This window comes from Pteronotus mesoamericanus, unplaced genomic scaffold (genome assembly GCF_021234165.1).
Source record: "Pteronotus mesoamericanus isolate MK-2021 breed Mesoamerican mustached bat unplaced genomic scaffold, CSHL_Meso_final contig_50, whole genome shotgun sequence".
Lineage (NCBI taxonomy): Eukaryota > Metazoa > Chordata > Mammalia > Chiroptera > Mormoopidae > Pteronotus > Pteronotus mesoamericanus.
In genome coordinates, this window is record NW_026555186.1 from 11,117,222 (window position 1) to 11,143,963 (window position 26,742).

Sequence of the window (26,742 nt, forward strand, 5' to 3'; positions counted from 1 at the left end):
AATAATGTATTAGTATGGGAGCTTTTATTTTCATTTTGTAGTAAAGGTAAAAAAAACATGAAAAAACATATTAGGGTTAGGTAGCGTGTTTGGGAGGAGGCAGGCCTCTTAGGAGCTCTGGAGCTGGACAATGGAATTCTTCCAGCAGCTAGTGCTGCGACCTTGAGCAAGGAGACAGCAGCGCTTTGCTCCCCACTCACTGTGTCGAGCCTGTGCTGAGCACTTGAGCCTAACACTTGTGAGTGTCCAGGACTTCTGATTGAAGTGTTGCTTCAATCAGCTTAGAGAGGATGAATGTCCTGCCTAGCATTTCATGCCTCAAGTGGTGAATGAGATTTAAATCTGGTCTGGAGAAGCAACAGACTTTAGTGGCTAAAAATCTAGTCTGATTTGAGTTCCAGCTTCACCAGCTGCTGAGTGAGTGACCTTGGGCCTGTTTCCTTGACATACTCATAAATAACAATGGGGTAGTAAATAGTTTTCAGGGACAGCCACCAACAAAGTGCCACACACTGGGTGTTTTAAAATAACACAAATTTATTTTCCCCAAGTTCTGTGGACTAGAAGTCCATAATCAAGGTGTCTACAGGGCCGTGTGCCCTCTGAAGTCTCTAGAGGAGGGTCCTTCCTTGCCTCTTTCGAATTTGGTGGCCCCAGGCATTCCTTGGTTTGTGGCAGCATAACTTCAATTGCCTCCATGTTCACATGGCCATCCCCCCATTGTGTGTGCCCATGTTTTTAAACAGCAATATAGGCTTAGAATCCACCCTGATGACCTCATTTTACCTTGATTTAACCTGCAAAGACCCTATGTCCACATAACATCACATTCACAGGTACTGGGGGTTATGACTTCAATTAGCTTTGAGTGTATGGAGTGGGGCACAATTCAACCCATAAGAGATTGAAATGGAAATTGGGTTAGTTAATAAATGTAAAACCATGAGCTGTCTAGCAGAGTAAGCAAAGACTACGTTAGCTAGTACTGGTTGGTCTGAATTGTCACCCCATCATGCCATGTACTTCACTTAACCTTTCTGAGTCAGTTTAGAATAGCAAATGGAGACTGGATGAACTCTAAGATCACTCTTTAAAGTTTATGCCTGTGGTGACAGAGACAGAAGGAGATGGGAGCAAATGGAGAGTGAAAAGGACAGAGGCGCTGTGGATTCTGATGTGTCCCTGTGCCCAGGTGACCTGGCCAATCGCTCCCCAGCCTCTGGGCCAACCTCAGGGTGCTGTGCCTCTCCCCATGGCTCCGGTCACCCTTGGGTGTGACACAGCCTGGAGCTGTGAAGTAAACATCTCACAGTTTAAAGAGAGGAGACAGCCTCAACCAAATAGCCAGAGGTCATGACCGGCTTAAAAATTACATAAATGATAAGGAAAAGCACAGCCTAATGTTCTTCCTCCACCTTTTCAATTTGTCCAACTCCCTCTCATCCATCGTGCCCTTTTTTCCTGTTGCTCTAATTGGAATCAGACATCCTCCCTCCGCTCTTCTGGTTACATTCTCTGGTGAGCCTTTGCCCCATTCGGCTCTTCCCTAATCGCTTCTTCCATTCAACAAATGTTCACTAAGGAGCTTTGACAATGCTGAGCACCCAATACATGCTAGAGCTCCCAAGGGAGGCAGACAAGAGCCCCTGCCTTGAGCGGGTGGGTGGGGGGGGCGGGGACAAATAAATGAGCAGGTGATGACTGTGCTGAGCCAGCTCCTGAGGCATGAGACTAGGAATGCAGACGACCAGGCCTCCCTGGGGAGTGTGGAAGGCTTCTCCACATGACTTGTGAGCTGAATTTTGGGAGGGGGGAAGGAGCGTCTGTGTGGTGGGAGAGCATTTCAGGCAACAGTGGCCAGAGCGTCCAGAGCAAAGCACACAGGGTAGTCACAGGAAAGGAGGCGAGACCTGAATGGCACTAATCCTGAACATTTGCATATGTATATATTATAAATAATTTAGGCTAATAAATAAGACTTGTGACTTCTCCCATTGGAATGAGTTTGCCAAGGCCTGTCACGTTATAAAGTCAAATCCTTATAAACTGAATTCTCAGGTTGTTACATTTTAATGTCTACCTATACGAGCAAAAAGTGATGATTGTGCTTGTTGAATTACATATACAATCTGATAGCTCATGATTAACATATATTAATGTTTTCAAATAAGGTTTAATCTTGCTGTATTTTTTTTCAAAAGTTAAAGCAAAGGAAAATAAAGCAGAGAAAGAAAAATTTGTGAAAAAAAATTGTTTTACTTGCAAGCATGATCCCTGAAGCACAGCGATATGTATTCTTGAGGCCTGCCACTAAGAGGCAGCAAAGGTTAGGGGCTGAATAGTGTGTGTGTGTGAGGGGGAGAGGGGGAGAGGGGGGAGAGAGAGAGAGAGAGAGAGAGAGAGAAGGAGGGAGGAAAGACAGAGCAGAAGCTGAACCAGGCCTAGACAGGAGAGACCAATGGTGAGGAAGGCTCTGCTGCAGTAGGAGTTCCCTGACCAAGATCCGACCTTCTATATCTTTGTACGCCTGGGTGCACATGGAGACTTGGTCAACATCTGCTAGATGAAAGAAAATAGGAGGGGGCAGAATTCAGCATATTTGATAGGTTCTGGGAAAATAAGAAAACAGTTCCTTCTAAAATGCTACACCCACAGGAAGACTTTGTGTACAAGTCTTAGGGAGGGGTACTGGGTCTATGATGGTGAAGCCTCTGAAAGCAGAGATTTCCTCAAGCTGGAAACACACCCAGACCCACTCAGAGTCTAAACGCTTAGTGTAGGAGGGTGAATGAGACACACCTTGTACACTGTTGGCCAGTACCTGGGAAAGAGTAAATGCTCAGTAAACCTTGTGGGCTGTTATTATTGGCACATATATTGTGTTCCATTCTCAACTAAACATCATTACAACTCGTGGTGAGTGTGCCTGTCAGGTACGCTCTATAAGGAGGAACACGACCGACTCACTGGTTAGGACTCCTGGGGGTTCCACGTGAACCTGTGGCAAATGCTTTGTTAATCAGCATCAGGGACGTGATGCTGAGAAACCTTGAAATCCTAGAGCCAAGCTTCTCAGTCTGTTTATCAGATACCTATATGATTACAGTAGCATAGACTCATTACACCTGAGGGCTATTGAACAATCAAGTGTAAATATTTAAAATAGTAAGTGTGGTAGACTGAAAAAAAAAGAAATCCTGTCAACAAGAAGGGGACATCCCTCTGTTGCCTACAGGGTCAGAACCACATGGGCCATTTTCACACAGAAAAGTAGCCTTAATTTCCAACTCAATGCAGAGCTTCACAGAAGGGGGTTTTGGATATACATCCCATAGGTCCAGCGTTGGCTTCTCAGACTAGGGCTAACATTAACCCTTTTGCACGCAAACTTGCTCTGTTGTGAGCTCTCCAAACCAGTCCATCCAATTTCACCGCAATCCGCCCTTCTCCCTCACTGGTTGGCTGTCTCTGGGTTCCTCCGTTGAGCCCTGTCCCTTGCTGCAACCGTCCATATGTCTAACTTGTTGTTCTCCTGTTGAGCTCCATCATAAGAAAGTCTGCATTAATATACTTGTAATTTCCCCTTGGAACAAACAACCAACCATCTATCTTTCTGCCCCCGTCACACTTTCAGGCATATAGAGCACACTGTTTGTGGCTTGAACTGATATTTTGGGTTCTGTTGTTTGCAAGAAACAATCTCTCTTAATAACTCTACTGTCACTTTGATTATGGAAAACTCTGAACACACATAAGAGGAGAAACAATAGTATAATAAATCCATGTGAATCCTTTATTTGGCATGAAAAATTGCTAAAATTTTCCAATCATGTTTCATCTCCTTTTTGTTTTCTTTTTTATTGGACTGTTTGTAGAAACATCTAAGCTAACATACCCTTTTATCGGAAATACTTCAGTATGCATCCATAGTCAGTACATTTTTTCTTTTTAAATTCTTCTATTCTGTCATTATTTCAACAAACAAAATTAATAATTATTCCCTATAATCATTTCCTGAGTTCCCTATGCTGTCTCAAAAATAATTTGGGGAGGGGGGGTTTGGAACCCAGAATTTCATTGATGATTTGGCAGTACGGGTAGAAAGATAACTGAACAAAATTCCCAGTTCAAGAAAATTATAACAGAGTTGGTAGTACAAAAGCTTAGTAGATGACTAAGATAAATCAAAAGCATTTTTTAACTGTCTGTAAATGCACCCCTCCCTCATCTAGATTTTCTCTTTTCCTTTTGGAGAAATTAAATCAATTGCACTGTAAAATATCTCACATTATTGATTTGGCATCATCAAACTTCTTCCTCTACCTTCAGTATCTTCTGTTAAACAGGTAGATCCAGAGGCTTGTTGAGACTCAGCTTAAATTTTTTTGACAAGGATGCTTTGGATGTGATACTGTGTATTTGTTTTCATACCATATGTCTGTCTGTCCCCTCTTAGTGATATTAAGTCTGCTCAGTGAGTTCTGTGTTACCAGCATGATCCATCTACTACATAGTCCCTATTCGCCTTTCACCTAATGGTTGAGCACCTGTTGATGGTTGTTGCCTAGATCCATTGTTCTACTAAGTGTTAAAAAATGATTTCCTAATTCTACCATTTCTTATACTTCTATTACGTTGTATTCATCCATAAAGAAGAAATTTCTCCTATTGACTGCTTGTATACCCTAAATAATGTTTATACAGAAGGAAACAAGATAAATATTTCTTTTCCTGTATTAATCTTAAAAATAAAGATTCTGGTGCTCTGGTCAATTTTTTTTTTCCTTTAGGATTTTTTGAACTCATGAAATTTTTATATTTGGTGTACTTCAATCTGTTACCACTATCTTTTTTATACTTACATGTGATACCCTTCAGATGGGACCCCTTTGGCCTTTAGACCTCATGAAATAAGTTTTTAAAAATTTCTTGGCAGAACAGCGTGTTCCAGGCTCAACTTACCATTTCCTGCCCCAGACCTGGGTCAGCCTTCTCTGAGGAATCTTGGTGCCTACAGGGTGGTGGAGCTCATTGCTAAAGTTATCCGTACTGGGGAATTTTTATTTTACATGTCATTTAAAATTGTGTTCACTTTTACTCCAAAATCAACAAGGTGAACAAAACCAAAATTTAATTACATTATATGTCTTGATTCATAAGTCTGTAGCTGAAAAGGATTAACCATAAGGACTCCATTAATCGAATGAGGCAGCCTACTAGAAAAACCTCATAGCAATCAAGGTTTCTAAATCAGCCGACATAATTCATGCATTTTGCCCGGAAAAAGGCATGGTGGGTCTAATCCCACCATGAACCACTGCCCATGCCCACTGCCATGAGGTTTGGGGGACAGGCAGCGGTTCCCTTCTTCCGGGAGCCAGGGTCACGCTACTATTCTCCCTGACAATCAGCACTGATAGGAGATTTGGAAACCAGTAGAAGGCAGGTTATCTGGGCTTGCAGGAGCATCATTCATAACCCTGAGCTATTGATGCTCTTTAAATTCGTTGGACACACAAGACAGGCTGTTTTCCTTCTGCTACTTAAAAATATGTTTGTTTATACATCCATCCCTCATGACCATTAGCTCAATCAATTTCGAGCAAGGGAAAAAGATCTATTGAACTAGCATTCAGATAGAAAGATAACAGTAACTATGTACACAGTGGTTCTCTAGAGCTCACACCCTTAGCAGCTGAGTTTCGCCAGATTTGTTAAATCACGCTGATTTAATCCATAGAAGCTTTACACCGGCCCTGGCCAAAGCCACATGTGACCACCTAGCACTTGAAATGTGGCTAGTGCCACATGTTGAAATGATGTTTTGAACCTATCGAGTTAAATAAATGTATTATTACAATTCATTTTACCTGTGTCTTTTGACTTTCTTAGTGTGGTTAACAGAAAGTTCTCAATTACCTGTACGGTTCTCACGATGTTCCTGTTGGACGGCGCTGCTCCCTAGACTTAAAGCTGTACTTTACTCGTCTTTTTTCACGTTTATTCCCTGTCTTATGCCGGCCTGTAAGCTCCACATGGACCCGGACTGCATGGTTCAAGCCTGCATCTCCAGCTCTGGCCCTTCGTTAGTGTTCGGCCATCACGCCCAACGAATGGCCTCTGAGTGAACGGGCCCATTCTGCGTGGGATCAGGTAAGCAGGTTGAAAAGCGCTGATAACATGGGCGTCCCTCACCCAGGACCCCGACGCCGCCGCTTTAGCAGCTCGGGATCCGCACACAGACCAACAACCACGTAAGGACCCCAGGTGCGGCCAGCCGGCCGGAGGGGAAGAGAGTGGGTCGACCCCGCTCCCGGCTCGCCGGGTCTCTCAGCCCAAACCGGCGTCCGAAGGCCGCGGTTGCCAGGCGACAGCCTAACGCCAGCGCGGGGCAGCCTGCGGCCCGCATCCAGGGACTGGGTCCCCAGCGGGCGGGACGCAGCAAAACAGCCGCAGGGGCTCTGGACGCGGGCAGCATGGAGGAAGACCAGGAGGAGGAGATCACCGCCGCCACGCTGCGTAGCAGGTCCCGGCCGCTGCCCATTTCGGCGCAGTCCGCCTTCAGCTATGTCCCGCCGCGGCGCCAGGATCCCAAGGAGCACAGCTACTACTATCGCCAGTGCAAGGTGCGCCGCGGCTGTGCAAAGCGGTGACCCGGGAGGGGACAGGGAGAGGGGACCTCAAGGCCGGACGGGGTGGGGGCAGTGGGACCCGTCTACTCTGCCGGGGAGAAGGCCGGGGGGCGGTGCATCACCGCCCAGCATTTCTGGGGTAGGACTTTGGGGGCGGGTCTGCACAGGAGGGGAGGGGCCCGTACTGGGGAGACTGAAAGTGCTGCCGCCAGGGCCATCAGAATAAGGTATACCCCCGTCTCCAGAGAGAGTTGGCAGGGGTGGAGCCCGGGGTATTCTGTTCAGCGGGGACAGGGGTTAGGGAAGACGACGAGCGAGTCGGAGTGGGGTGTTGTTCAGCAGGCGGTTCGGCGCCATTTGAAGTGAGGGCCGATTCCTCATCAGAGGAGAACGGGAGGGCCACTGAGTTTCCAATGCTACTACCACCACCACCACCACCACCACCACCACCACAACCGGGAACAGCCCGGTGACTCTCTGCCCAGGATCTGGAGGAGGGCTCCCTGTCGCCGGGGCTGCGCGGCGGGAGGGGGCATGGCCCTCTCTGGGGACTGTCTGTCAAAGGCCCGGGGTAGCCACGGAACAGCCACTGCCTGAAAGTCCTCCCGCAGCCACTGCCCTGCCGGCCCAGAGCACCTGCAAACTGAAGACAAGGACGAGAGTGAGGCTGGGAGCGCTCTTCAGAGTCAGGCCTCGTCCCACCAGGCCCTTGAGCCACGGGAAGTTCCTGCGGGCCTGTGAAGACCACCATGCAGCTAAAGGAGGAAGAGAAACCAAAGAAAATGAAACAAATCAGAACTTGTCGGGGGTAGTTTATTCTTTTCTTTTGGCTGTTTTCCCTAAATGTCTGCAGTGTCTTGCAGCTCTGGGTGCAGGAACATCGTGATTAAAAAGGCACATTGATGGGGAATGCTCATCCTACAGCGATAATGAGTGGCCCAGAGAGTACTGGTTAATCAAAGCCTGGGAGGAAGGACGGCTTTCCCTCAGGATGTACAATGTGTTCCCACAAAACATTCCTCCTTTGGCTCCTTCCTGCCCGCAGTCCATGGAGCACAAAAGAATCACCACTCAGATCAGAACAGCACATACTTGAGTACTTGCCTGAAATATAAGAGAACTCACATTGTTAGGAGCTTAGCCTTACAAAGAGAACCAATAGTTTCCAGTTTAGACAATTGTTATGGATTGAATTGTGTCCCCCTAAAATTCTCATTAGAGTCCTAATCCCCAGCACCTCAGGATGTGACCTTATTTGGAGACAGGCAATCAAATTAAAGCGAGGTCATTAGGATGGGCCTAATTCAGTATGACTTGTGTCCCTATAAAAAGGGGGAGATCTGGACACACAGTGGGATGCATAGAAGGAAGATGATGTGAATAGATGGGGAGAAGACAGCCTTCTACATGGAAAGAGGAATGGAACAGATTCATTCTCACAGCCCCAGGAGGAACCAACCCTGCCAACACTTCCATCTCAGAGTTCTGGCCACCAGAACTGTGACACAATATATTTCTGTTGTTAAGCCGCCCCAGTCTAGGTACTTGACTTTGGCAGCCTGAGCAAATTAACACATAAACTTCAGCCAGGAGATCTCTTTTATCTGTTAGCACCTCTCTGCTTGGCTTTGAGCAATGTGGAAGGACAAAAGGACAAGACAAGAAAGAGGACCTGTGCAGTGTATCTCTCTTTGCCACCCTGTTTACTGACTGTCCTAGGCTTCAATATCCACCAGGTACTGAGACAGAAGAACAATAATTCTTAACCTCGTTATCACCATGGACCTCATATTTTTTTCCTCCTATAAGCAATATGTCTTGAAAGAATTTGTACCTGTAAATAATTTCATTTGTTAAATGAACTTTACATTTTAAGTATGTAAAATCTATATCATTGCCAATTAATTTATGATTCATGCATAGCATTAATGTACAGCATGAGAGAAGCAGCCAAAAAAGCAAGGAGTCTCACTGTTTTAAGTTGGCCTATATTGGTTTATTGAGAGAATATAAATTTTGGCTTATTTATATATGAAGACATTTATAATACATCATTTTATGTGTATCTTTGAGAGGTCTTATTAATTACCACCTTGAAACTATTGGGAAATAAGATGAAATACTAAGCAGATAGGGGCCAAGATACATATTTATCAAAGATAAAAGCCATATTGCAGGATACTACTAGGAACTTTGTGCAAATGGGTTTGGGGACGTTAAGCTCAGAATTGGGCAGATTTACCCACCACCACAGCTATGAGCCCCAGAAAAGGCCAAGCAGAACCCCTACCGCCTGTAGACCAGGCACTACCAAAGGAAAAGGAGTAGAGTTGAGTCTGACAGGCCCAGTTTATTTTTCCTAACTTCACCAATCTGATATTGTGGCTCCACCTTTCTAGGGCAGAATTAATTAATGGGCAGTAAGACACCCAAGGTTTTAGGTGACCTGCGATCCGTACTTTGAAGGACATTAGGAGTAGTCAAGAAGTTTGCCCTTTATTGCAGAGGTCAGCACCCGAAGACCTCTGGGCCAAATATGGCCGGCCGCCTGTTTTAATGAAGTTTTATTAGAACAGAGCCACAGGCCCATTGGTTTAGTACTGTCTATGCTAGCTCCCAGAGTTGAGTAGTATCAGCAGAGACCATGTGACCTGAAAGCCTATAATAGTGACTCTCTATCCCTTTCCAGAAAACACTTGCCAACCCCTCCTTTGATGTATTACTGCCTCTGGAAGTTTGGGGTGAGTCCTAGAGCAAAGTAATACACAGTCGACTTTAAGTCTGAAAATCTTAAATCTTAAGACTTAAAATCGACTGTGCAGTTTTGATAGCAGGGGCACAGGCAAATTCAAATCCTGAAGTCTTTAGTGTCACGTAAAGAAAATGATGCAATAGGAATACTAACATCGAAGTAAAATCCTCTTGGAGATTATCTGAACTGGCAGTTAATCAGCTGCAGGACTCCAGAAACTGATTCTCTGACCTTGAGGTCATTTGGACTAAATAGGGTGAACTGTATCACAGGTTTGCGGAGTACCCAGCTGCTCCTAAATTTGTTGTAAATAATTCCAAAGCCGAGAAAAAACATTGCGGAATGAGCTCTTAGGTCAATTAGCATGTAACACACTTAGTGATAATGACTTAAGGTACCACGGCCATGGAATCTGGGTAGAAATATGGGTTCATGTTACTAGCTGTGTGGAATGCCCGAATCACAAACACATCATCTCATTTTGCCCATCTAAGAAGCAGATCAAACAGTACTGAGTGCTAGGGGTTCTTATGAGAACAAATTTAATTAATGGTAAAGAGTGGCATATAGTAAGCCCAGTGTAAGTAGAACTGTTATAATCATTGTTTGTTTTTGTTGGTGATTATTAGAGTTTTCTTTCACTGAAGGTTAGTTCCAGGGGCCAGTGTCATATCCCCCACCTCATCTGCTGTCTGAGATTAATGCAGTGAGGCAGGCAATCTGAGCGTTAATCTGGTGGGTTCAAACCCCCTCTGGCATAGGGAGCCCAAAGGTAAAGCTCTATCAATGCAGCATATGTATTCAAAACCCCAGTAATGCCCTGGTCTAAAGGCAGATTTGTCATCTCAAGCTGCCAACTACAATGCCATCAACCCCTCTCCTGCTCCCTAGGGGGCTCTAGCTGCATGGGCTTTTCCTATAAAATGTTATCCAGGGGCAGCAAAGTAAATTCAGTTCAATGATGTTTTTAAATTACTTTTTTTTCTTGCCTTGTGCAACATTTCTGCTCATGAAGTGGAAAAGGTAAGTCAGAGGAGAATGGCCTTTTATGAAGGGTTTGATTAAATTTCTCAGTCTAAAAGCGATATTAAAAAAAATAATCTTGGAGTGGTTTTAGAATATGCTTTCTCTCATGCTATGGTGAATTGTGGATTAGCTCTGTTTTAAGTGAAACTTTGCTTAGAAAGTTTCTTTGCAATTTAGTTTTGGTGGGATTAGCCGACTTTCCTTCTAGGTATGTGGTGGGGACACAGAGGGTAGGGGCCAACAGTTTCTTTCCCCTCCTGATGACTGAACTTCTCTTCCCAAATGCTGCCAAGCACTTTGTAAATATAATGATGTGTGTTGACTGTCCAAAGGTTCAAAAGGGAATCTCTGGGGGTGCTGTGCCAGTGTCTAGGATACAGGAAGTATGCGATGAGAGCTCCCCCCAGCCCCTTCTGTATGCTGCCTCTTCCCCCTTAGCACATCTGCCACACACACTCGGCCACTCCTAGGGGCTGTGGAGGACAGGTAAGCTGCCGTTCTGTTGCTGCTTTACCTGTTAAAATCTAGGAAAGTTTTTCTCTGGTGTCATGCAGACTCTTGCACCCATGTGCCTTCCAATCAAAATGTGTGCTGGCGAATGAAATCATGGCCACCCCCAACGTACACTTTCTCCCTCTCTCCCTGTTCTCTTCCCCCTTTGCACCTATTAGCATCTATTCTAGTAAATATTTTACTTAGTTATCTTGTCATTGTTTTCCCCCAATAAAAGATAAGCTCACAAGGATAGGGATTATTTTTATCCTCAGCAAACCAAACAGTGCCTGTCTTATGTTGGTGCTGTATAAATATCATGGCGTGCATGAATGAATGAGGAAGGAATAAATGATATGCAAACATTTTAAAGCAAAGAGACAAGTTACTGATTTACAGGATTACCCTTTTAAACTAAATAAAGGTTTCTTTGTGAATCACCTGCTGTGCGGTTACCCTTGGCCTTGCTCCCTTCCTCAGGGATCAAAATTGGGAGTTGACTGTGGTGTTTCTCTCACGTCTGGGTTAGCTGTGTTTTCACTGTTTAGTGACCAGTTTAAGCCCGGGGAGCAGGATGGAATGTCTTCCTCCCGGGCAGGTAGATCCTGGGAAGGGAGAGGAAGGAGTGAGGAAAGAGACCATCCTTCTGGTGAAAGTCCTTCCTCATGCCAGGAAACACCAGGAGTGGGGAATAAATGTTCCTACCAGTCATAACCACCCACGTGAGCATGTGGCATACATCTTTCCATTGGGTGTATATGAATGTGGTGATATGTGTCTAACTTTGTTTTATGAAAGTATGTTCAAAAGTGGAAGATCATAAAGCTATGTACGATATATACAAAGGGTTCCCCCCAAAACCCAGAATCATCATCTGGAGGGCGGTCCCCTTGTACAGGCTTCCCTTGCAAGGTGAGTGTTTTAGGAACCCATCTGTATCAGTGTACCAGCTGGCGTTGTTGTAAGAGGCTGCATTCAGCTTCAGTGAATTGTTTTTTAAGGCTTTTTCAATGCATTTGCCCATTTCATGATGAGCAATTTACTGTTGCATCTGTCCATACCACACTGAGTGTTCAGAGGTTTCTGACCAAAAACAGCTTGACCCCGTACCCCCCCATCACCTGATCTTGCCCAGAGCAACTTTTTTTTTTTTGGTTTCTATGGATGAAAACAGTCCTTGAAGGGAAACATTTTGCTGATGTGAAAGAAGTAAAACAAACAGCAGAAGCACTAAAAGGCGTCAAAATCAATGAATTCAAAAACTGCTTTGAGCAGTGGGGAAAAAAATCTGGATAGGTGTATTGCATCAAATGGAGAGTGCTTTGAAGGCGACTGAAGTTTAATCATGTAAGACTAAATACACAATTTTTTATAAGTAATTTCTGTTTTGGGGGCGGTCCCCCTCATATATATTTACAGTTTGCTCTTCTCATTTAATATCTTAGACATTTTTTCAAAATTATCCCCTTTTAAGGAGTACAACAAGCAAATGACACAGGAAAAGGAACAGTATTTTCCCCAATATAGTTGACCGAGAGGAAAATGTAAGATTAGATTCTAGCATCAGCCTCCTTAGATGGCCCTTTCTTCCTGTGATATGAGTTGCTGGGGGCAATTGGGGGGCTGTTATTAATAGAAGAGGAAAGAAAACTGGCCCCAGCATCACGGAGTCTCCCCCTAGCACCAAGTTGGGCAGACAGACTGATGCAGAACTCAGCGGAGCACAGCTCCAGGACGAAGCAGACACAAGACCCAAGGAAGGAGTTTGTTCGCTCCATCTCAAAGGTAAAGTCAACAAGTTCCAGTGCTCTGCTTTGGGCAGCCACTGTCAACACCAGATGGACATAAAGTCATAAAAATGAGGCCTCACCAAGACTGCTGACAATGTGGTTCTCATGAGACTGATAAAATATTCAGATGATGGGAAAAGTTATAAAAATTTCCAAAACTTGTGATCTTAATGCACCAGAGAGGAAACGGAACCCTTTGCCACAGAGGAAACCAAAGAGGATAGTTGAGTACTGTCTTCTTTGAAAAGCGAACACGATGCCCTTGACAAACTGCACTCCTTCTCAGAGAATTTTGAACGATTTTAAAATTAATGAAAACATGCTCATCAAGCTTCTTACAGTGCTAGACTGCAAAGAAGTGCTGGATTTATCAGAAGTATAATGAGGCCCTTAAGAATCAGAGGGAACACTTTGAATCACATTGGGAACTTTCAGTTTTAAAAGTAGGTCACATAGCTCTAGGCAGTCAGACAAGTATATGAAAGCCTCAAGATGAAAAAGAGGTAAATGCTATGGCCCATGAAGAGAGGAAATGAGCAGAGCCCAGTCATAGGCTAATTACTGTACTGGGCAAGGTGGGCTATTATGCCATGGACACAGCTAGACCCTGAACCCTGAGTCCTAACTGGTGGTGTGTTGGAGCCTGCTCATAATGACAACAGAGAGCCGATTGTTAGCATCTCTTCTGAACACTCTGCATTCACTAGGAAGCCTAAAATTGGCCATGATGGGAGTATTTACACCACAGAAATCAGAAAAGACTTTCAGGGTTTTTCTTTTTTATCTTTTTTCTTTTTTTTCTCCAGCAAGCAGGTAGTTAACACAAGCACACCACTGATTGTAAGCATATAAACATGACATGGTGGAAGTGTGTTTCTCACATGCAGCCCAACACGTCTGTTACTCCTCCTGGCGGTGTTCCTTAATGTAGTAACTGGGGAAACCAGGCTTCTGCTCTGTAGTAGCTCCACTATCGCCAAACCTGGCAATCTTTGGGACTTTGCAGTCTTTCACTGGATCCTCTGAATTTGCTGCCCAACTAGCAATGGGAGAGTGCATGGAGGGCCGCAAGAGGTTTCTTTGTTTGTTTGTTTGTTTAATAGAAGATGGCATTCATTGGTTTCACGCGCATCCCCTGGCCAGAGCTGGTCACCTGGCCCCAGACTAATTGTGATGTCTTCTGTTTGTTTTGGAGCAGAAATGTATTTGGTTAGCACATAGTATTTATTGTCCCTGCCCAATGACTATGGAATAATGTATTAATTTCCTTTCTCTTATTTCCTTCTTCCTCATAGACTTTAACTGGTTTAAATGTACAGTGGGAGTTCATTTATATTTAAAATAGTCTGAAAAGGAGGAGAAAATAAAGGACCTTGGGTCTCAGTTTGTTCAAAATCTTACCCTAGTTATTTCGGAAGAGCACAGCTTCCAAGGTTGGGAGGAGGCGCTGAGCGTAATAAAAGCCCACGACCCCGGAAATGCCTCCCTTTGCCTCCAAATGCCAGTGAGGTGATGCACTGGGTTTGTAGCTGGGAGATCTGAGTCAGCTGGCACTTGGTTGGCATAAATGACTTACAAGGTGAAGATTTAAGATCAGCTAACACATGGATTTCTTTTCCTTTTATTAGGTACCAAACAAGGCAGATTCATTTTTGTATGGAGAAAAAGTTGGAATGAAAAACTGGAGATATTACAGATAATAGTTCTGTTAACAGGATAGTACATCAGATCTGTGTGTATTTTATATGTATATTGCATATGTATGTGTATATTGTACATATGGACATATATAATATATAGCAAATACACACACACACATATATATGAGTTACAATTGCTTTAACTACTACATATGATTGAAGAAAATATTTCCTTCTCTCTAGGGAGGGATTTGCATGTAGACAGACTGCCTACTGGCTAGCAACTTAAAGAATAACTTCTGATTGCTTATATTGTCCTAGTATTCAGGTAGCGTTGATTTTTCAAAGCAGTACAAGCTAATTGTAGAAAATTTGAGAAATACAAGAAGAGTATAAATTAAGGAGAAAACATATTGAGTGCATTATTATTATTTTAAGGTCCGATGGCGTCGGAGTGAGTGAAAGGAGCATTTCTGTGGAGGAAGGGTCTGTAACACGTGGAGGACAAGCACCCACGGAGATGTCCCCGCCCCACTGCCTCTCAACAGCCTGCTGTGGCTGGCTAGGGCCTGGCCTCTCTGCTCTGGCCACTGGCTTTGCTCATGGGGTGACCTTCCCTAGCACTCCTCCGTGTAATGGGGACACTATATGTCTCCCTCAGGGGGAGAGATTGCTTCCGGGCTCTGTGATGCATCAGTATCTCAGCACACAAATAAACCCACAGCATTTTTACTCTTGTTATTCCAAGACAGGGATCATTTCCCTCTATGACTGTGTTTTTAAGAAGAATCCAGGATATAATCAGAAGTTGCACCGAGATGACAGAGAACACGCAAAAAGCCTGGGACTTCATGTTAACGAGGAGGTAATACATTAATAGGCACTGATAGATTAACTGTGTGTGTGCATTTATTTAATTTTGTGTCTGTGCCTCTCCTTTGTGCTGCTCTCCTCTATCTGTGACAAGAAGCTAAGAATATGCTACTGCTCTAGCTCACTCTATTCTGTCATGTTGCTGTGTATTTTGATGACTCTTCTTTTATAGAATTTAACAATTTAATGGAAGCAAAACTAAGAAGTCCTTTAATAGATAGTTTTGCTTAACCTCTGAGTTCAGGCTGTCACAATTCTAGGGACACTGGGCTTCAGGGATGAAACCACACAGGCAAGGGGCTGGGAGACAAGGGAGGGTTTGGGGAGTTTGAGGTGCTGGGGAAGATGAGGGAGCCCCCAGCCAGATGTGCGCCTGTGAAAAGAAAGAAGTGGGGGAAAAACAGAAAAGAAAGGCAGGCAGGAGCAGGTCAGTGAGAAGGGAGGGGAAGGAGGAAGATCATGAACCCGAAGTCACAGGGAACCTGGAGCCCAGGGCAAGATCTTTGCCTTTCCTCTGAAGGACTTGAGGACTCCAGAGGGCTGTGGGCAGGAGGGCAGGGTCTCACACAGTTCAGAGGTCCCCCTGGGGTCAGTGTGGAAGAGCCCCCAAGAAGCCCAGAAGGAGATACAATGCAGGTATGCAAGTGATGCAGGGAGAATCTGCTTCTAGATCTCAGGCCAAGGGATGGGCGAGCCAGGCTGATGACGCGGGTGTGTGCCCACCTGAGTGTTCTGATGCCCCGACAGGAGTGGGAGCGGCCCGTTGGGGTGCTGACGTCCTCTGTCTACGGCCGCCGCATCCACCAGCCAGTGGAGCCACTGAACCGGGACCACGGCCGCGCCAACCACGTGAAAGCCGACTTCTACAGGAAGAATGACATCCCTAGCATCAAGGAGCCAGGCTTTGGGCACATTTCCCCAGCCTGACATCCTCCCTCTGGCCCGAAGTGAGTGCTGGCAAGTGAAGTTCACTGAGGGGTGGCACACAGGCCTGATTTCCCTTTCGTGGACTCTAGGAGCCAGCCTGACTGACATGGGCTCTTGGGCCTTGGCAGTGGGACGGATGGCACAGTAGCCCCCCTTCCTCAGGTTGCCTTGGGGAAGAATCTGGCCAAACGCCTGTAATACTTAGAATGATCATCTCGTGTGACACCTGAAATTATTTCAGAGGAAATGATGCTGGAGACTGATCCACTGTGAGCACCTGAATAAAACGAAAACTTTGTTCTCACCTGATAGTGGTTGGGTTGACTTCTCCCATGGTGTTCACAGTGTTCCTGGGGGAGGCGCTCACGGGAGCAGTGTGCTGTTACTTAACAGTTCCGGAAACCACCACTTCCTGATACTTCTGCCTCCCTTTCTCCAAGAGGAGATATGATGAAATTGCCTCTTGGCACAATTGAACTCCAGATGCCACAGCACTTCCCCCCCTCCCTGCTAGCCCCCCATCCCACCAAGAGATCTGAGTCACCAAGAACTTTGCACAATTGAGGTTAAAAGTTCTAGAAGGGTTCAGTGGCCTTGGTGGCCAGCAATGCCCATGTCACTCCTCAGGGGAGAAGCAGTCACAGGTCACGGGGAGAGGCTGGACTTGAGTGTTCCACAGACTTGGGTACTACTCTGGCTTCCCATTTTCTAGCCGGGGGGTGTAGGGAATTGATGTCACCTGTCGGAGGCCACATTAGCTCATCAGCAGAGCGGGGATTCCAAAGCTTGAAGAACTGGTATGGGAATCAGGGAGCCACTGTAGTAGGTCAGAATACAGGTCTACAGGGGCTATGATTGTCACTTTGAACAGCTTTCTTTTTAGAAGCAGCTGCGTTTAACCTAAGTTGGAAATGTTTGTTTTGTAGATGATTTGGAACTTATTCAAGTATTAAGAGATCGGCTGTATTTTTAATGAATGGATCCTTGAAGGAAATGATCCCTTACCTATTGTGAATAAATTTCCCACAGATAGCAGTTAATCGGCAGGTGATCTAATTAATTTCAAAGTTGATTCCTCTATTGCTGGTTTTATTATTTTGGCTCCCTAAAGATACATGACACTTAAAGTGCTGGTAATTTCAAGGCCGAGTGACTCCTAAATATTTCTTTATTCTTTTGAAAAAATTTTTTTTCACTATAGGTGCCCTTTATTTATTTTTTCCAAACAAATAGCAGAAGTTTATTTGGAATGCCTTTGGGTAAATTAAACCATGTTTATAATAACAATAGAAAATATATAAAGTTAGGGTTATGGAAACTTTTAAAAATTATTCTTTCTTCAATTTTGATTACCATGGAAGGCAAGGCATCTCCAAGAAATGACTTCATCGGAAAGTAAACTGCCATAAATTAATGGCAAACTAAATTATTTTACTTAAGTAAGTACTCCCTTAACTTTCTACTACTTCTAAAAAGCAAGACTTGAATGGAACCAGGTTTCAAAGATCTCATTTTTCATAGACATAAATGTCTCTTGGCATCTCGACTTTTACAACTTAAAGTCAATCCATGAATGACCATTAGTCATCTTATCAAAGAGAAGCATATGAAAAATTTTTGTTTTAGTTATCACATTTCCACCTTTAGTCAATGTTTCTTGGAAAGCAGAGTGGTCACTATCTTTAGTAAAGAGACTAACAGGGATGATTTTCAACAACACAGACATTTGTAAACAGATGTATTAAAACCACTGCAGCTTATTTATTTTTAGAGAGAGGGGAAGGGAGGGAGAAAGAAAGGGACAGAAATATCAATGTGCCAGAGAAACATCAATCAGCTGCCTCTAGCACGCCCCCAATCAGGGACCAGGACTACAACCCAGGCACGTGCCCAGACCAGGAATCAAACCGGTGACCCTTTGGTTCACAAACTGACACTCAACCCACTGAGCCACACCAGCCAGGGCCTGCTACAGTTTTAAGAGCACTGGACTCATGTATTTTTAGAAGAAAATGCTTCCTACAAAATGAGAGGTTGAGCAGGGCTTTGAGGAGACTCATACCTTCTGCTGATGGTGCAAGGCCAACGCACTGATGAGAGTGAACTGCAAGTCCTCATTTGCATGATTTGCTCACAGGAAGGTTTGTAGTTGCCGGAGATGCAGGTACGTTGACCAGGAGCCATGCTCAGATTTTAGGGAACTGGCAGTTTTCCATTCTAGTCTGTGCTTAGTTACCAGTCACCTGGGAAACTTTGAGCAAACCCCCGGACCTTCTCTGCACACGTTTGTAAAATGCAGGGCCTGGGGATCAGACTCACCCGGAGAACTCGGTATCTGCAGCACCACAGGCAGTGTGCCGGGCCCCACTGCAGGATTTCCGACCTGGCAGGCCTGGGTTGGGACCTGAGACTCTGCATTTCTAACAAGTTTCCAGGTGATGCTGATGCTGCTGGTGGGAGACCACACTTTGAGGGACCCATGAATGCACAGACCTTTGCAAGGTGGACTCTGATAATCACTTTGATTGTTTTTAAGTCTATTGTTAAGACTGGTGATACAGCTTTAGGGAAAAGCCATTCTTGAGTTCTTTTCACCAAATTCAGCACATGATGGGGAGCACATTTGAGGGGACTTGGTGAACACATCCAGCTGTGGGTGTGGTGGACATATCCAGCTGTGTCCACTAAGGGCAGGTGACATGGGATGGGTGCTGTAGGCTCTAAGGGAGGAAGACCCGAAAGGTATGGCTGCCAGTCATTGTCAGAGTGATTCACTGTGGCAGATGGAAGTTACTGAAACCTAAGGGTATCCTAGTCCAGGTTTTGACTAGGAGTGACGAGACATGCCCTTGTACTCTTTTTCTTCTTTCAGTCACCTTTTTGGAGGATTGGGCATATCAAGGCCAAGGCTAAATTGAGAATATATAATTAAAGAATTCCTGATTGAGGCAGACAATTGAATACGTCATGCTGCAGTCCCACTTCCTCTGGTGACGAAGGCCAGTTATTAGTTCCCACGAGCACTAGGCTTGTGCTAAAACAACTGCGTGTGAGCCCAGGTCCCTGCAGGGCCGTCATGGCTGTGCCGCAAATGTGCTGGCAGGGGTGAGCCCCGTACCTGCCAGGCGGGCTCAGTCATTAGCTCATTTAACCAGGCCTGATCTCGTGAACTACCCACAAGGAAAACACTCCTCAGAAAAACCCATAGATGTGTTCGAAGTCACACGGCTAGGAACACATCAGAGCCAGCAATCAAACCGAAGGCTCAGGCTTCAAGTCCCAGACCCCAGGAATGGGCTGCTTCCTAAGAGATCATGGGGTCCGTTACCCTTATAGGTTTGCCCAATAAGGCTGGCAAGTGCAGGTGTGCTTTTAAATGCCAGACTACACACCACTGCGCTGAGTATGACTTCTTTACGTGAATTAAAAACCCCAGAACTTGAGCTGAATTTACTACAATTGAATCTGCTAGGTTTTCTATCTTCAGGGTTCTGTGCATTCTTATGCCACCTCAGACACCAAAGACGCCTTGTGGGGCCTGGGGGTATCTTGTGGCTCATTCTACTGCTGTGATTGCTAACTCACATAGTCAGCTCCCAGTCACTCTTATGCAGCCAGTGTCTGATAGCTAATTCCAGGATTATGGTAGCGTGGACCAGAGTGTGTGGACAGAGGGGTGTTGTTGTTAGCAGAGAATCTTTTTCCTATTAAAATATCTTCCCTGAAAGTGCTCTCTAGAGGTGCCAAAAAGAAGAGCAGACCCCATGACACATGGAAGAGCAAGTTTCCTTTCTTTCTAGGGAGCTGCATAATCAATTATTTTCATTACAGAATTTTTCTTGATCTGAATGACTCAAGGATATCTCAGCCTTGGCTCCCAGAGAGTGTTTTCTGAAGCAGGGAGAATAAATGGAGGACAAACCTCCATTCTGGAGCAAACCAGAGAAAGAAAGGTGTGTGTATCAGGATTGGGAGAGAAGTTAAGAGACTATAAACCAAAGTACATAAAACTTTTAATGAATTAACCTTACAAAAGACAAGGGCATCAAAACATCAGACACGTTTGGTACAAAACTGGTCTTAGGTTGTGAGAACTAATTCTGGTGATGGGTGACTATGTGCTGCTGGCAGGACACAACAGAGCAAGGTGACAGCCACTAATCCCAGCTGGGGCCCGTGGACAGCCACTGGCAATGAGACACATGGGTGAACACAGTCGAATTCCATGTGGGGTGACAGAATCAACTTAGTCACAAATACTGTGTGTTTTAATATTGGACTAGCAGATGCGGTTGGCGAGCTACCATATTTTCCAGAAAAGAACATGCACCAGAAGATAATATACACCCCCTAGTTTTATTGCCTTAAGAATTTTTGTTTGTTTCATCTCCATCATCCATGTTAGTTCTCTGAACACTTTTCTCTTCTCTATCACACACTCCTTTTCCTCTTCCTTCGGAGTAAGCACAGTGCGAGTGGCAGAGCGATCTTGGCACACCAACCGGTGTGCCGCCGGGTCACAGGAACGAGTCTGCAGGGGCTCCAGAGGACAGGACAGCGCACGCACATCAAAAACGAGGGACAAAAGTTGCAGTCAGAAAGTGCATCGGACCTTCCTAAAAACACAGTCTTCTTGCCAAAATGAAGACGACTCTTCAGGAAGCCAAGTTGCTCTGGGAAAGGGACCTTGACATTTCTGTGTTCACAAAGTACGTCTTCAGGTCCCCCTTTCCCTTCACGTTGATTATTCCCCGACACGTGCACGTGTACCCCAGGGTCTGCAGAATGAGGCTCGTCTCCTCCGTGACCTAGAATCATATGGACACCCAAAAACTGTTCAGTGAGGATATTAACAAAAACGTTTTGAAAGTTCATTTGACTACAAGGATAAAGGGCCAAGCAATGTTTGTGTTCTTTGACCCATTAATTCCATTCCTAAGAAATCAGTCGATGGGAGGCTATTCCATGAGAAGAAAAAAATTAAGGACAATGTTTAATTTAGTGGTGATAGTGAAAAACTGGAAACACCTAAAATTCAAGCACTCTTCAGGGTTAAGTAAACTTTGATGCAACCTTGATCAATATCATGGATGAGATGATGGAATAATGTTGAACCATTTTACCCCCTCAAAAAAACTGAGCCTGGAACCTGCTCTGATTTCCACCATGGGAAGATTAAGTACGCACACATAAGGGACCTGAAAACAAAAGCCAATCAAAATATGCTGGACTGGTGGGATTTCAGATGTTCACAAGTTGTCATGAATGTCATTTCAGGAAATAATGTTAAAAATAGATTTTAATAAAAATGGGAGAAGATATCCTGAGAAGATGCACAGTCAGCTTCTGCAAATGGCCATGAGTGTCTGGTTTGATGCACATGAATAACATGACCTAAAACTAAAGACAGTAGGAATTTGCACTGGCCTGTGCGTGGGCACCACACCGAGTCAGGTCTTTAGGCGTTTCCTCATTTCATTGATTGACATGAAATGCCAGAAGGAGTGAGCCTCTCCCTTGCAGCCTGACAAAGTGCCAAGACCAGCTGCCTGTCCTGGTCAGGTCCTGCTGTGTCAGACGGCAGTGACACCTGCTGGGTAGAAAAACTTCTCTCTTCAGGAGGCCATGCACTGTCTCAGTTTGGGGCTGCCTCGTGTTCCCTTGGGGGCCAATGTCTGGGAAAGGAGACCCCGGCCTGCCTGGGTTTCGCTGCTTGAGTGTTGTCCTGCAAGAGACATTTTCTCAAGCTGAGAATGGCTGACATGCACAGGCTTGACCATTATGAGATCTCGGCTCCTGAGGTAAAGGAAGACCCGCCTGTGGGGAACATGGTTCCCCAGCCAGGCCCCCCAGGACAACCTAGGTTTTGAACAGAGAGGGAGGGAGCTGTTTTCTCAGAAACCTCTGGTGATGCTGCTGTGGCTTTGGAACCATGTACAAAAGCACAGGAGGAAGAGGGATTTCCTCCCACATTATCAGAGGAAATGGACATGACACCTGTGGGGCCCCAGCCACCTTGGCATGGCATGTGGGGGACACACCCACGTGCTGGCAGGCTTGCAGACAACACAGAAATGCTATTACCTCATTTTGTCTGTAGTGGGGGCACTGTCGGGGATGGTACCGTGGTGGGGACAGTGGTGGCTGCAATGAGCCAGCCTCCTTGAGCTTGGTGGTTGGAGAGGCCTTGGGGGCAACTGTCCTGGGGCTGAGGCAGAAGTACATCAAAACCATAGGAGAGTTGTGTTTACAAAACCCCAGGACAGCATCGGGGCTTCCCAAAAGTAAGGTTGAAGCATCCCTGTAAAGAGCGGCGGGGGCAAAGAGCTAGAAGCGCCACTCTGTCTTCCTGCAACGTGACCCAGTGACAGCCTCTACCTCACGGGCAACACGTGGGTCCTTGGAACCCTACAATGGAGCAGGAAAGAAGAGGGGAAACAGACCCTCATGCTACGTCCCTGGGAGGACAAATACATCTTGGGGATGAAGGCAGCAGCACAGAAAAGGCCTTGGATTCCAGATAAGAACCCAAAGAACACGCACATAGATGAGAAACTCAGAAGACAAATATGTTCTCGTGATCGGAGTTCTCAGGGGCAATTAGAATTAGAGAATCTCATGGGCACTTGACTTCTGACCTTCCACACAGAGAACAAACCCATGTTCTGGAGCCCTGGAGGTTAATTTTGCAGTTGACTATTTTTTGGTTCTGTGCATCACTGCCAGCATTCTCAAGCTATCCCGTTGGTACCCGTAGCCCCAACCATGCAATTATCATGACATGGGGAGGAAGGAGCCATCTACCTGATTAATACCAGCTATGATTCCCCTGTGTCTGGGGGAAGCCTGGCTGGGCGCCAGTGGGCTTCTATGTTGTCTGGGCTTCCAGTCCAGAAAGCGTGGTGGGAGTGCATGTTCTTTAATAAAAACAATGTTCCTGAGGCCCAGGAGAAGTTTTTAATGGTCTCTGCATCAATGTTTATTTTTCCTGGCATCTTAGTACTTTTTTTTCATGTAAGTGGATATAGGAAGCTACTGGAGCTAGAGTGAGCCCCACACACTCTCAGGGGAAGGAAACCCGATCAGATGCAAACCTGCAGCTGCTGGCTGGAGTGACCACAGCAGGGCCTGCAGAAAGGGGTCTTCTTTCCTCCCTGAGGCTCAGGGCGGCTGTTCTGCACTAAATCACCCGACACCTGGTATCCCCTTAGACGCTCACGGGAACAAACTCATTTAAACGTTGACCTGCAGGGGATTTATGACCTCCAGGAGGGAGCATTCTCCCTGACTAGCTTCTCTTAAATGGTTTTTGATACTTATCCCAAGTGCTTGAAGACTGCTTAGACAGCTGTGAAACACTAAAATGACCATATTCTGAATGGTTCCAGGTGTGTGGTGCGGACATAAGTTAGCCTACAGGTGGGAAGCTGTGTCTTTGGTAGGAGCATAGCTGTCTCCTCAAACAGAAGCCCCTCCCTGGTGCAGGAGGCTGGAGCCTCCCTGGGCGTTGGAGGTGGCTAGTGATGAGCATGCAGAAGGCCCTAGAGGCGGTGGTGCCACCGGGGCATGCCGAGATTAGGCTGCCGAGGTAGCAGGCCATTCCTGCTGAGGGTGGGCAACGGGGCTGTCTCCAGAGTCAGTGACCCCCGTTCCAGCCCGCGGTCCGAGAAGCCCCATTTGGCCAATGTGTCTGGGAAGACCGGGATATTTCCTCTCCTCCCCCAATCACTGTCTTTCTTCTTTCTACCTTCTCTTTGATGGATGTTGCTTACTTTTTCAATACCTGTTGGCTAATAATCTGACTGGAAGGAGGTGGACCCTTAGAAGTAATATTTGCGCCATTCCACACAGAAACTAAAGATACACTTTAGAAAAGGCCACAGACATTAAATTGTCCTGGGCACGTGAGGTGGAGCAGCATGACAGGCACGTGGGTGGGCAGAGGTTTAGTGACGAGCCCATCGTTGGTGATCCTGGAGCTGGTGGTCTTCTGCAGAATTTATGAAGTCTCCAAGTCTCTGTTACAATTTTAAGAAGCAAGGTTATTTGAGGACCTTGGCCAAGCTGATCCACACAGAACCAAGACTCATGTGATTCTCTAAAGAGGACTAAGAACTGATAAATCCTCTCATTTGTGTCCAGTGATTTTCACACAAATTTGTCATTTGGCAGGGATTGATCTAGCCGAATACAACACAGCTGGGGTGGAATGCGGAGCCATTGCTTTTTGAGGGCAAGGCAGATACAAAGTTCAGCAGAGACATACATGCACACACATGCACACACATCCTTCTCACTGGGAGAAGTTAGTCTCTCAATTGTTCTGCGTGTCTGGCCAGGTGCCCAAACAGTGCATGCACTCACCTCTGTTTTTCATTTGTCAGGTCTTCCTTTTCTCTCCCTTGTGGGGCTTCCAGACCTTTCCAGTTATTTCTAGATCTCCAAATCCCATTCTAGTCCAATTGAGCACCGACATGCCATATCACCCTCAATCCCATCCCTCTCCCTAGCGACCCCTACCTTCGTCCTCCCATTTCAGCCCCCAGGGAAAGGAAGGCTGGGGTTAGGTCTGGTTTTGGTTACAGAGGCCTTCTCCTTTGCAAAGCCCTTTCCATGTGTGTTGGGTGGGGAGCAGGAAGAGACGAGAAGGGCTCTTGTCCTGTGCCTCCTGCTCGGGCTGCCCTAACTGCACGCTGGTTGTTGTGATCACTTACTTTCACAACTGCCATGACCTTTATATCATTACACTTTTTATTGTTGTTAACAGTTAATGCAGAAACAAATAAACATTTCCCCAATAAAAAGATTTAAGTAAATTTCAGGTTTTTTCCAAGGGTTTCAAAGTTTTTTTTTCAAGTTTGAAATAAATTTCAAGGTTCATTCTTTTGTTTTAATATTTACTACATATATAAAAGATAATAATTATTATATTCTTCACGGCTCCCTGGGGGACAGACATGGCCCATGGTGACAGTGCAGACTGAGCTACCTGTATTTTGTCCAGGACTCCAGTGCTGTCCATCCTACTGGCCACGTTGACAGTGTTGCCCCAGATATCATATTGCGGCTTCTGGGCTCCAATTACACCAGCTATCACAGGTCCATGGTTCATCCCTGGGACACATCAGGACTGGGTTAAGATTCACATTATAGTAACTGTCGTCAACACAAAAGTTTTATAGGACCATCTTGAATCATCTTCATTAAACAAACATTACCGCACATAAACTCTAAAGCAAAGAAAATAACTCCTCTAATTTTATCATCTCAAAAATGTTTAAATATTTGTCTGTATTTTCCCCCCTGCAGATCTTGATTTATGCTTTTATGTCCATTGATTGTTATTCCGTAATAAAGTTTGTTATGCTTTAAAAAACAAGCATTATAATTGTTTTCTATGTTGCTATATAGTCTTAGGCAAGAGATAATTATCTTGTTTTCCAATAGTTTTGTACTTAATTTTGAAATATACATATTTTTACTTTAAATGGCTGCACTGAATGCATGTCCTGTATATTTATTGGCCATTTTTCTGCTGTTGGACTTTTGGGTTTGCTCCAATGTTTTACTAAAACCACCACCGCTCTATTGCATTTTCTACTTGCCATCCACTGTTCTATGTGCTTTTCATGTGTAAACTTCTACTTCTCACTACAGCCTGCGGGGTGGGTCCTGTTATCATCACATCGGATGCGGAGGCGGGGAAAGGTGCCATCAAGACTCGCAGCAGGTAGCAGAGGCTGAACACAAACCGAGGCGGTTGGCTTCACAGCCTTTGCACATAGAAACTTCTTTTCCATCTCTGCTACAAGCTTCTTGTGCACATGGCTTCTGCCCACCTTTGGGGTTGTTGTTCTTTGATGACACCCCACCGGTCAGTTCATCAAGTTACAGAGGAACCTGTTTGTGCTCTTGATTCTCAAATCACCTTCTAAAGACAAGACAGTAGGACTGAGGAGACTGAGGGAGCTCCCAAAGAGCCTCATTTTTGGAGGGGGTTTCAGGGCACATGCTCACCTGTAGTGAGCAAAGGTGACACACAAATAATGTCCAGACAAGCTCTGGAAGCTCCACTGGGTTCTGCTGCTTGGGGTTTTGGCTCTAGTGAAGCCAGGCTTTACAGCTGAATCCAGCTTTACAGGAGAATCCAACTCTGGGGCTTGGGTCGCCCTGCAAACTGAGATTCTCCAAAAGTCGCTGGGGAAATTCATGAGTCACCTCCCTTTCAGTCCCACTTGCCAAACTCTTGCCAAGGCATGATGATGGATTTCTTGGATTCCTGGGGTTCATGAGCATTATGCATTATAATAAATATATTATTTAGGTATATACACATATGAAGTCTGTCTGGAAAAAATCCAACCATTTATAATATAATGAGAACGGTTAGTGCAACATCGATGTAACCTGGTAGCCAAGGAGAGAGGACTGGAATGCGCATGCGTAAACAATGATGACTTTGCTGTCCTAGTCAGTGGGGGGCAGTAGACACCATTGAGTGAGCACGTGTATTGTGTGGCCATGGTATTCAAAAGACTGAGTGAGTAGAGCAACAAATCTATATCAGATTTTATGTTAAACTTGAACATTCCTCTGTGGAAACTATTCAT

The 26,742-nt window shown here is 45.3% G+C and overlaps 2 protein-coding genes across 4 annotated transcripts in view; one reads left to right on the forward strand and one right to left on the reverse strand.

Annotated features, from left to right (window-relative positions):
* Positions 1-1,137: 1,137 nt before the first annotated feature.
* On the forward strand, positions 1,138-16,254 carry CFAP90 (cilia and flagella associated protein 90). The gene is made up of 5 exons (XM_054578643.1): positions 1,138-1,272; positions 6,091-6,153; positions 6,222-6,626; positions 15,081-15,197; positions 15,953-16,254. The coding sequence occupies exons 1-5, from the start codon at positions 1,138-1,140 to the stop codon at positions 16,130-16,132; spliced, it is 900 nt and encodes a 299-aa protein (XP_054434618.1). The 3' UTR covers positions 16,133-16,254.
* A 3,875-nt stretch (positions 16,255-20,129) lies between these two features.
* ADCY2 (adenylate cyclase 2) overlaps positions 20,130-26,742 on the reverse strand; it is a 360,417-nt gene continuing 353,804 nt past the window's right edge. For 2 of the 3 annotated variants that reach the window (XM_054578339.1, XM_054578338.1), the window contains exons 23-24: positions 25,122-25,246; positions 20,131-20,940 (exon numbers count right to left, since the gene is read on the reverse strand). In XM_054578339.1, the coding sequence (XP_054434314.1) occupies positions 20,788-20,940; positions 25,122-25,246 (278 nt within the window). In that variant the 3' untranslated portion in view covers positions 20,131-20,787. Of the gene's footprint in view, positions 20,941-25,121; positions 25,247-26,742 lie in introns of all 3 variants that reach the window. The other variant, XM_054578337.1, reaches the window with a different exon arrangement.